We start from the raw sequence: 12021 nt of genomic DNA, 5'->3' as shown, positions 1-12021 counted from the left end.
CACACCCACGGTTCTATTGCTGGAACCCATGTTTCAGTTTTTTGAAAGGATTAAAGATTCGTTTCATTTTAAATGTTGCTTTGTTCGCCAAAAACAAACCACATCACGGCCTACAAAAACCCGCTATCCAACCTGCAGAAGCATATTGAGGTATAGAAACGTTTTATTCCAAGAGAAAGCTTGCAACAAAGTTGTCTGTGCTTTTAGAGCTAGTGATAATGTTGCAAAACCTACGCAGTCTGGTTAGTCAAATGACTTCCTATGGATTTGCCCACCAAGTTGCCATCGCCTTGTCCACGGCTAACATTAACTTGGACACTGTTAGCATGTAAAAACAGTGTTACGCTAACATGAATAACGTTAACTTATCTGAAGTCCTTTCAGAAATGTTTCAGCATAATCTTGCCAAATAAACAATGTAGAAATCTTTCTTTTCTAGTAACGTTAGATACCCAATATGATTTCGAGTTTGAAAAGAGTTTGCTAGCATGTCAGGTGGAGCTTCACTGACTAGCTAGCTTAACATGAACCACCATAATGGCACAGCATGCGTTCATTTTGTGAATTCACATTTCTGTCTTTGGTAACAGCATTAGTAATCTGTGATTGGTAGAAGAGAGCAACTGGACTTGCTTGAAGATTCTTGAAAACATTTCGCCTCTCATCCGAAAGGCTTCCTCAGTTCTGTCTGACTAATAGGGAGTATCAAGCATTTATCCTCTCATGGATCATCATAGAATCTGAATCAGAATGCTGATGGCTGCATTGTAGGTGGCTGATAAAAGATGTCATAGACACCCACCTCTGTTCAGTGATGGTCGTTCCAGGTTGACAAAAATGAACGATCCTCTCTGGCTAAGATGTCTGCCAGTTTTCTGGAAGTCCTCTCATACTCCCGCACCAGTCGAAGGGATCTCATCCCAAAGTGCGTAGAAACACATCTGTGAAGAATCTCAGTCATCCAGGTACATAGTAATCTGTGATTGGTAGAAGAGAGCAACTGGACTTGCTTGAAGATTCTTGAAAACGTTTCGCCTCTCATCCGAAAGGAGGAAGCCTTTCGGATGAGAGGCGAAACGTTTTCAAGAATCTTCAAGCAAGTCCAGTTGCTCTCTTCTACCAATCACAGATTACTATGTACCTGGATGACTGAGATTCTTCACAGATATGTAACGGCATTAGGTTTTGTAAGCGTTGTGGCAATAATACAACAATGCGTTGAAAGAAAATGTACTTTTAATACTTAAGTATTTTTAAAAGCAAGTACTTTAACTTAAGTAAAAATTTGACTGGACAACTTTCACTTGTATCGGAGTAACATTCGACCAGTGGGATCTGTACTTTGACTTAAGGAACGAAGTTGGGTACTTTGTCCACCTCTGGTTTATGTAAATAGAAGCAACTAAATTTGTTAGAAAATGTCACAGACAGATATAAATAAAAATAACTGCGTGAGCAGGATTAAAAAAAACAGTCCTGCGAGTGATGTAGGAGAGGTTGAGGAACTCTCAGAGACAGAATTCAGACAGAACCCTGACAGGGCAGGTATGACTACTTCATAGTGGCAGAGTTCATTTAAAATGAATAGATAAATAAAATAAGGTTTAATCCACATTCAAGTAAACCAGATTTTGTTATTTTATTTACTTTATACAGATATGAATACTGCATTTGGAGCACTAAACAGCTACAGCAACAAACAGACATTGCATTTACACCCCTCTACATGCTGACTGTATTAAAATGGTGCCCCCTAGTGGTTACAACTATGCAAGTTGGTAGCATGGATCCCACTTCCCCAGGATTTTAACCTGGAACTGAATGTGGGACGCTAACAAATACAGCCTTGGACAACTTTGTTTACAGTTTGGTAAGAAGAATTAGTATTCAGCACAGAGCAGCAGGAGAATGATATGATGGCAGTCCATATTGTCAGCACTATCTAACTGTGCATGATTGATTAAAGACTTTGAAAAGAACAACGTTGTTCCAGTCTTCCTTTAATCACTTTGTAGACTTTATTTTTAAAATGTTTGGGGCTCATTAGTTCTCCCAAGAGTCTGCACTGCGTTTTAGTGCTGGTTGCTGGGTAGGGTCAGAGAACCATAGCAACAGTGCCTTAAATTACACAGACACACTTTTCCACACCTTCACAGGAGAACCTTCCAGAGAAAACTGACTATTTTTACTAAGTGGGTCAGGATTCTGTACTGGAGGCAATAAGGAGAGACCAATTTCATAGGTGCAGCGCTTAAATCATAAAAGATCCCCCTCCCCCCACTTAAAGGATGTACGACATAAAATTTCAAGCTTTTAAAATGTGCTGGATTTACTGTATTGCTATGACCAGCTTCCAAGTGCCATTGAATGATGCGCTCTTAGAAAAATAAAATCCAGGCTGCTCCACATTCCCTTCAAGCTCCATTAGTCCACGTGTGTTCATTCTGGTGACTGACTCAGGACATGTATATTTAGTTATTTTGGAATGGTTGAATGGAGACACTGGAGAACATCGTCTTTTTGGACAGAGAATAGAAATAACAGGATTTTTTTTTTCGCGGTCCAAATCCTGCGCTCTGATTGGCTGGCGAACGGGTCCATATCCTACAGTACGGACTCCAGTTATGGACCTCTGGCAACTCGCTCGTTCACAGCAACAACAAACATGGTAGCATTTTTTGTCAACATTTTTTTTTTATAAGATTTATTTATCTCATCTCATTATCTCTAGCTGCTTTATCCTGTTCTACAGGGTCGCAGGCAAGCTGGAGCCTATCCCAGCTGACTACGGGCGAAAGGCGGGGTACACCCTGGACAAGTCGCCAGGTCATCACAGGGCTGACACACAGACACACAACCATTCACACTCACATTCACACCTACGGTCAATTTAGAGTCACCAGTTAACCTAACCTGCATGTCTTTGGACTGTGGGGGAAACCGGAGCACCCGGAGGAAACCCACGCGGACACGGGGAGAACATGCAAACTCCGCACAGAAAGGCCCTCGCCGGCCACGGGGCTCGAACCCGGACCTTCTTGCTGTGAGGCGACAGCGCTAACCACTACACCACCGTGCCGCCCAGATTTATTTATAAAATTCTCAAAAATCTTATAAATTTCTGCCAGCATTTCTCAGGAGAATACCATTAATTTTTACAGCATGGATGGCGATAGCGACAGTGTTCACAGCGAAAGTGAGTTTTACTACCCTGAGGAAGAAGAAATAAAAGAAAAAATTTCAGGAGAAAGCTAAAAACCTGTAACTTGCGAACAGTTTGATTTCATTAGTTAATGAGGCCCATTTTGGACCATGTTATCCTAATATATAATATTACGTTTACGAAGGTAAAAAACTTTAAACCAGTACAATCTCTTCTTGAAAGTTTCACCAAATAGCTTTATTTATGCAATATAAAAGGTCATAATACTGTATAACTTTGGTCGAGCAAAAACACCGAGCAAAAACATGGCTGAATCCTGAATGACTCCTATTTGTATAAACAGGGGACTACACAGGCGGCAAAATGTAGTTTTTTTCCTGCCATGGAAGTGTACTTGTATACTGAGGACGAAGCCATTTGCATTACAGCTGTGAACGAGGATTCAAAATGGCAGCTCGGCTCTCCCTTTCGGGCGCTCTCGTTTTCTGTTAGAATTTGGTAAAGAAAAAAATAAATATATTATTTACTAGCTTAAGTTTGGTCCATATGGTGAAATGCCATGACTTTGGCCTTGAATACTGACCTCAGCCCAGAGGGCATCGCTCAGTACTTTCAATACCTCGGTCACGGTATTTCACGATACGGACCTCCCAGCCGGTAAATAACACACATTTCCAAGAGTACGAAATAATTTGAACTCGGACCTGTACTAGTACCATCTAAAATGTGATGAAGAAGAATGGCTACACAGACACAGAGGAGAATAGCTGTCAATTTTTCTAAAAGAAACCAAGAAATCGAAATAAATGATGTCGAGTGCTGAAAAGATTACAGAAGAATACATGTTCAAAGCACATGAAGAAGGAAGTGTGGATTGTAGACTTGAAAGACAACACTGAAAGTATTGAAACACTGGCCATAGTGCCAGTCTCCTTTCTGACTTTTTTTTTTTTGAGAAGGAAAGATTTAATGTCCAGTCAAATAGCAGGTGTGTGGGTGAGGTTGTGAAATGAACCTTGTAAAAGGGGTTAAAGTTGACCATAAACAGAATTATGGGAAACTGTATGGACACCCACACACTGGGACATGTACCAATCCGCCTGCCCACACGCATCTTTATTCCTACTTTAATATAGAATAAACAAACAGCGCTAGAACTAGACATACACACAAATGCATCACCCACCCCCAGATACACAGGCCCTTTGGTCAGAAATCCCTCACCACTCTGCTCTTCCAGCATGCCTTGCGTTGGAGTCTGACAAATGATGATTCTTGGAACAGGCAACACTCATCAGACTGATACACTTGGACTTGGTGAAAAATGGATATTAATATCCAGCAAAAGATATCTCTCAAAAAGTTCTTCTATGGTTGCTATGGTGATTGAGAATGATTTCAATTCAATTTTCTACCAAGAGTCTGATGAGTCTACCAAGGGTTTGATGAGTACCAGGACTCTTGTCTGAGGCGTGTTACCTGACTTACACTCATCACTTAAACCCAGGACTGGCCATGCAAGTGTGACCAGCCAGTCAGCATCTTAGTGCTTGCTCAGAGATGGTTGTTTGATAAAACCAACAGTAATAGAAAGAAATCACAAATAGATGTTAATATTTGTGCTTGTTGAGCTGAGCAGCTGGTTGCAAATCAGGAAGTTTTTTTTTTTTAGAAGAAACCTTTGTCACATGCACACTTCAAGCACAGTGAAATTCATCCTCTGCATTTAACCCATCTGACGCAGTGAACACACACACACACACACACACACAGCAGTGGGCAGCCACACCAGAGCGCCCGGGGAGCAGTCAGGGGTTTGGTACCTTGCTCAAGGGCACCTCAGCCCAAGGCCGCCCCATGTCAACCTAACTGCATGTCTTTGGACTGTGAGGGAAACTGGAGCACCCGGAGGAAACCCACGCAGACACGGGGAGAACATGCAAACTCCACACAGAAAGGCCCTCGCCGGCTGCTGGGTTCGAACCTGGAACCTTCTTGCTGTGAGGCAACTGTGCTAACCACTTACACCACCATGCTGCCCCCTGTTTCTGGCAGTGGGGGCGTGGCCAAGCATCAGTTTGTGAATGGAGAGCGGGGCCAGGGAAGGTGAGTGGCAAAGTCATTGCACCTGTTGTCGATTAACGTTGTGTGTCTGTGTTTGTTGCAGTGACGATGGAGGATAGAAAAGGAGAAAGAACACAAAGAGAGGGGATCTCTCTCCAGACCAGAGCACGTCTGGATGTGTGTGTGAATGAAAGAGATCACGTAAAAGCTGAAAAGCAGAGTTAAAGAAAGTTCAGAATAAAGCCTGTGTTGACACCTGTCCACGCTTCAGCCACATCAGAGCCATACCAAAGTGTTATTTGTCTTTTTATTTTATTTTTTTTTAATCAGGGTATACAAGCTACGCTTCCTTGGACATGCCCTTAGGATGCCAGAAGAAGAGCCATGCAGGAGGTTAGCCCTATATGTCCCAGCCCATGGCAAAAGGAGTCCAGGTCGACAGAGGACGAGCTATCTGCACTAAATACAGAAACTTTTAGGAGACACGAAGGGCGTTTTGCACCCTGATGCAATTGCTGCGTTGGCTGCAGATCGAAGGCAACGGATGGGACTCGTGGTCGCCTGAAAGAAAAATACAGCCGAAGGAGGATGATGATACATTGTGAATAAGAAGCAAGATGAGGCAAGTCATGCTTTTGGCGAGGCATTTGAGTTTCTCTCTCCACCTCTCTCTTTCTCGCTGTTGAGCTACACATGCTGCTCCTAAGATACCAGCGATCCTGACCGCTTCTACTCTCCGTTACTGCCTAATCCATCCTGATGCCCTACTTCTAGTTGGAGCTCTAATCACTTTGCTCCTGCTGAGGACGGCTCCATATGGGCAGCCTAAAGCTGCACTTAGAAACCACGAAGATGGCTTTGGACTGCAATTGATGCACACAATTTTGCTGTGATAACTTTAGGACTGCAGTTAACACAGTTTTACGCGCAAATCTCCATCAGTGAACAGTTGATAACTTCAACAAAATAGACTTTATCTTAAAACTAAAACCACTTTCCTGGTTAGACGATTGCAATTTTTGACTCTATAGCACAGTTATCGAAGTGAGTTCTTTATAATTACACTACCCAGTGTCACCCAGATTCCCTTTTGAGTATGGTCCCTCTCAAGGGTTTTCCTCATGTTGTCTCAGGGAGTTTTTCCTTGCCACCGTCACCTCAAGCTTGATCATTAGGGATAGATTTATGAATTCATACAGTGCCTTGCAAAAGTATTCATCCCCCTTGGTGTTTGTCCTGTTTTGTCGCATTACAAGCTGGAATTAAAATACAGTTTTGGGGGGTTAGCTCCATTTGACTTACACAACATGCCTACAACTTTAAAGGTGCACATTGTTGTTTTACTGTGACACAAACAATAAGATGAAAAAAACAGAAATCTGGAATGTGCATAAATATTCCCCCCCAGTCAATACTTTATAGAGCCACCTTTTGCTACAATTACAGCTGCAAGTCTCTTGGGGTATGTCTCTATTCGCTTAGCACATCTAGCCACTGGGATTTTTGCCCATTCCCCAAGGCAAAACTGCTCCAACTCCTTCAAGTTAGATGGGTTGCGTTGGCGTACAGCAATCTTCAAGTTATGCCACAGATTCACAATGGGATTGAGGTCTGGGCATTGACTAGGCCATTCCAAGATATTTAAATGTTTCCCTTTAAATCACTCCAGTGTAGCTTTAACAGTATGTTTAGGGTCATTGTCCTGCTAGACCATGAACCTTTGTTGCAGTCTCAAACCTCTGGCTGACTCAAACAGGTTTTCCTCCAGAATTGCCCTGTATTTAGTGCCATCCATCTTTCCTTCAGTCCTGACCAGCTTCCCTCTCCCTGCAGATGAAAAACATCCCCACAGCATGATACTGCCACCACCATGCTTCACTGTAGAAATGGTGTTCTCAGGGTGTTGGGTTTGTGCCACACATGGCATTTCCCATGATGGCCAAAAAGTTAAATTTTTCTCTCATTTGACCACAAAATCTTCTTCCATGTGTTTGGGGAGTCTGCCACATGCTGTTGGGCAAACTCCAAACGTGATTTTTTTTTAAGCAATGACTTTCTGGCCACTCTTCCATAAAGCCCCACTCTGTGGAGTGTACGGCTTAAAGTGGTCCTATGGACAGATACTCCTATCTCCGCTGTGGATCTTTGTAGCTCCTTCAGAGTTATCTTTGGTGTCTTTGTTGCATCTCTGATTAATGCCCTCCTTGCCCGGTCTGTGAGTTTTCGTGGGCAGCCTTCTCGCCAGGTTTGTCATGGCGCCATATTCTTTCCATTTTGCTATAATGGATTTAATGGTGCTCCCTGGGATATTCAAAGTTTGGGATTTTTTTTTATAATCCAACCCTGATCTATGCTTCACAACTTTGTCTCTGACCTGTTTGGAGTGCTCCTTGGTTTTCATGTTGCTTGCTTAGTAGTGTTGCAAAGTCAGGGTCCTTCCAGTACAGGTTGATTTATACAGACATCATGTGACAGATCACGTGACACTTTGATTGAACACAGGTTGATCTTAAATCAACTAATTGACTTATGAAGTGAATTGGTTGGACCAGCTCTTATTTAAGGGTTTCATACGAAAGGGGGTGAATACCTATGCACACTCCAGATTTCTGTTTTTTCATCTTAATTATTGTTTGTGTCACAATTTTTCAAAAAAAAAAAGTGCACCTTTAAAGTGGTAGGTATGTTGTGTAAATCAAATGGTGCTAACCCCCCAAAAATCCATTTTAATGCAACAAAACAGGACAAACACCAAGGGGGATGAATACTTTTGCAAGGCACTGTATATGTAAAATGTATATCTGCAATTTATATATTTCTGTAAAGCTGCTTTGTGAAAATGTCCATTGATAAAAGCGCTATACAAACAAAATCTAATTGAAATTCTCAATCATGATAGCAAGCATAGCAAAACTTTGACAGATCTCTTTTGCTGGATACTCAGATCCAGTTTTCACAAAGTCCAAGTGTATCAGTTGAATACTAGCTCACATTTTATATGTATACAGTACTTTATACTGCCACCAAGTGTACGTGCCTTGTTCCTCCGGCACAAACAACTCATTTCAGTACTTGAGATCAATCAGTCCAAAGATGGCTCTTCTCGATCGGACTATTCAGCAAGCATGCTAGCCTGATGTTTAAAAGTCTGAAGACAAGACATGCCATCAAACCCTCTATAAAGTCCTGGCATGTCTGATCTGCAGGACAACTGTCCAAATTACAGTGGACTGCATCTCCCCAACTCACTCTCCAGCCCCATGTCTAAAAATCCATCCCTCTTTTTCCAGATTTCTCCCCTCTTCCTCATACTCCCTCCAGGCCTCTCTTCTCCTCTCCTCTTTCTAATTGACTTGGTGGGTGACAGCCAGCAGCTTGATGTTCTTTACGCAATTTTACAGCTAGTAATGAGTTTCTGCTTCAGCTCTCCTGTGGGAACAGCCGGCCCATGGCGTGTTCAAAAGCAAAGGAAGCTCTTAGACCATGCTACCAATTTTCACCCAAACACACTGGCCAGATACTGGCACGGTATAAGCACCCGGATGCCGGCGGGCACTGCAGGTCTGCTCCGAGTGCCTCATGACAGTCTACCAGAACACCGGGGATGAGAAACATCAACTTTTAATATCCACATTCACCCGAAAATGGCAATAGTAAAAATGTTTGTTTTTCTTTTCCCTTTAACCTCAGCGATCATCTGGCTCATTCTTATAGAAAAACACAATATGGGTATATAAAGACTTCACGTTTTAAAAAGAAAAAATATTGTCTGCATTGTTTAGAAGTGTTTCTTTTGTTGTAGTCGAATGATAATTTGATCCAAAAATACACCCTTTTTTTAATGAGTTACAATGAAAGTGATGAGAAAATCCCTGAGCAAAGTATTTACCTATCCACCAGGGTTCCCCAAACCATTTGACCAAACAAACCCAAATGGACATTATGAATTTTCTGCGATCCCAATCTGTGACCACACGACGACTACAGTAGCAAGTCAACATTTCATTGTGTAAGCAACATGTGTGGGAAAAAGTGATTTAAAACAAACAAAGTTCCTTGCACCGATTTACCAGTCTAGTGGGAATGTTGGACTTCCTGCATAATAAATCGTCAGTGTTGAACTCTTGATGTAAATGCAGCTTGAAGGTTTGAATGTGACTCACAGTAAATATATGCCAAAAAAAAAATTGATACTAATTCATCCAAAAAGACGAGACTGAGTTTTTCGTGACCCCATTTGTAAATCAAGCAACCCCCCATGTGCAGTAAAGAATTCTAGTTTGGGAACCCTGGCTATACACAGAAAAAACAAAAACACGTGCTACAAAGTTCAGGTCATCTTAAGGCTGGGTTATACTTTATTTTAACTCCGTGTATGTGTGCGCACAACATGGCTGCCCACCTATTGTGAGGTCACTCATTGGAGTGGTCGCGGACGTCCTGAGAATTTGAATTCTTGCATTTGCAAGATGCAATACTGATGGGACAATGAGTGACATGAGATCAGCAACAGACTGAACAAATCTGAGCGAGTGTGTCTGTAATGACCTGGATATGGTGGACATTTCCATGCTGCTTCGCAGCAATAAATATACAATGGGAGCGCCATATCTGCAGAGAGATACGTTCCAAGAGCTAACGTGGATAGCTGAAAATGTGGACAGTAGCGAACCAAATATAAAGCTTGTTTATACCTATGATAGTTTGATTTAGAAAACACACACACAATGACAGTAACTAATAATAAAATAAAACAATTCTAACAATGTGCTGGAAGAAAAGTTATGCGAATGTGCTCTCGCTCTCTCTATCTCAAATGAACGGGATTCTGGTGTTTCCGCTTGATATTTCTGGCCCAGGGTAAACAGTTTTATAACTAAAACCACAGCTACAGCAGTCCCACTGTACTTGTCAAAATATTTGATGTTAAATTGCTTTAACAGGTTGCTATGGACGCCGACTCGCCCTCTAGTGGTTCTACCTTTCAAGTCCCCAAATACAGTCGAGTAAACATTGTTGCGCACACATACAGTACATGCGGTTACACAAAGTATAATGCCAGCCTTACTGACACAAGTGAATATCATATGCCCACTATTTACATAGACCAGTCTCATTTGTTAATTATTATAATCTCAAATTAGCTTATTAATTATTCCTTTTAAATACTTTTGCATGAAGATGAAACGCTGTGATGTATAAGCAAAAAACAGGATCCTTTGTGGCACAAGTCCCTTCCAGAACACCACAGATACAGTCTGTATCTACCATGAAGAGGTTAGTGCTAGCACCACCTGAACATGATATAAAGGCTGATTCTGGCCTTTAGTGAATAAATTAAATGCATCAATTAAAGTTTCATCTGCATAGGGCTATTATGCTAATCCTACCATTAAAGCTAATCAGACGCTTGATTGCAATCGCTGCCTTGTTCATATAATGTTCACATTCATATCGAAAGTAACAGTGTACATCTTATACATTACTTCACAGGTTTCACATTTCTCACAGCAAAATTTCGTGTGGCGGTCGGGTAAAACGGACGTGCCACAGCTGGCTACAAGTCCAATATCTGTATATTCACTTAAATTCACATCTGTAATTTGCATTTTTTTTCCCCAAACAACCAATATTACATTCTATTACTGCAAGGCTGCCAAAGAAGGTAAACTGAAGAGTTGTCAATAACAGATATTATTCTATCCGCATTCACTGGATATATGAGCAATCGCACACTCTAGAGCACTCTGATTGGCTACTCTACTACAAGGATATCAGCTCATACTTCTCATGAGTAGAGAAAAACAAAATGGCAGCGCATGTTGCTGAACCAACCGAGGATGAAATAAAAACTCTACTCGAAAACAAAACTCCAAAAAATACAAAAAACAAAACATCAAATAAAGTATGATGGTAAGGACGCCTCATCTCATCTCATTATCTCTAGCCGCTTTATCCTTCTACAGGGTCGCAGGCAAGCTGGAGCCTATCCCAGCTGACTACGGGCGAAAGGCGGGGTACACCCTCGACAAGTCGCCAGGTCATCACAGGGCTGACACATAGACACAGACAACCATTCCCACTCACATTCACACCTACGGTCAATTTAGAGTCACCAGTTAACCTAACCTGCATGTCTTTGGACTGTGGGGGAAACCTGAGCACCCGGAGGAAACCCACGCAGACACGGGGAGAACATGCAAACTCCACATAGAAAGGCCCTCGCCGGCCATGGGGCTCGAACCCGGACCTTCTTGCTGTGAGGCGACAGCGCTAACCACTACACCACCATGCCGCCCTGGTAAGAATGCATCTTTCTTTATTTTTCAACAATTATTATTATACAAATTTTCACAAATTGCTACTGTCATTTCACCAGTTTGTTTACAGTCTACTAAGCGGAAATTATTTTGTCGGACGTTTCGTATAAAAGTTATTTATTAAATTTGCAAAAAATAAAAATGCTCCGTTTCTCAAAATCCAGTGAATGTGGATAGAATAAAACATTTATTCCACTCAATCTCGTCATACATGGTTTATGGCCGACTCGGTGCTACGTGCCTCGTCAGCTATCAGCTCATGTACGACTCGATTTTGTGGAATAACTTGATTATTTGCTTGGGAACAGAAAGTACTGATGAATAAAAGTACAGCGCATCATATAAAATGACCCTTCTAGTGTTCATTACTTTTTTGGTTAAACCTCTTTAGGCAGCAGTCTGACGTGAGTCAAGTCTTCTTTACTGAGCAGAGTCTGTTGTTGAGCTGATATAACCAACGCTGCCCCAATGGAG

General features: G+C 41.8%; 1 protein-coding gene across 1 annotated transcript in view; it reads right to left on the bottom strand.

The window, feature by feature from the left end:
- Nucleotides 1–8074: 8074 nt before the first annotated feature.
- The window catches only part of oma1 (OMA1 zinc metallopeptidase), a 44386-nt gene continuing 40439 nt past the window's right edge, over nucleotides 8075–12021 (bottom strand). The window contains 1 exon segment of the mRNA XM_060917582.1: nucleotides 8075–12019. Within this exon segment, the coding sequence (XP_060773565.1) occupies nucleotides 11925–12019 (95 nt within the window). The 3' untranslated portion in view covers nucleotides 8075–11924.

This window comes from Neoarius graeffei, chromosome 3 (genome assembly GCF_027579695.1).
Source record: "Neoarius graeffei isolate fNeoGra1 chromosome 3, fNeoGra1.pri, whole genome shotgun sequence".
Classification (NCBI taxonomy): Eukaryota; Metazoa; Chordata; class Actinopteri; order Siluriformes; family Ariidae; genus Neoarius; species Neoarius graeffei.
Note: the sequence above shows the minus strand (reverse complement) of the source record. Positions and strands in the feature narration are given on the sequence as shown.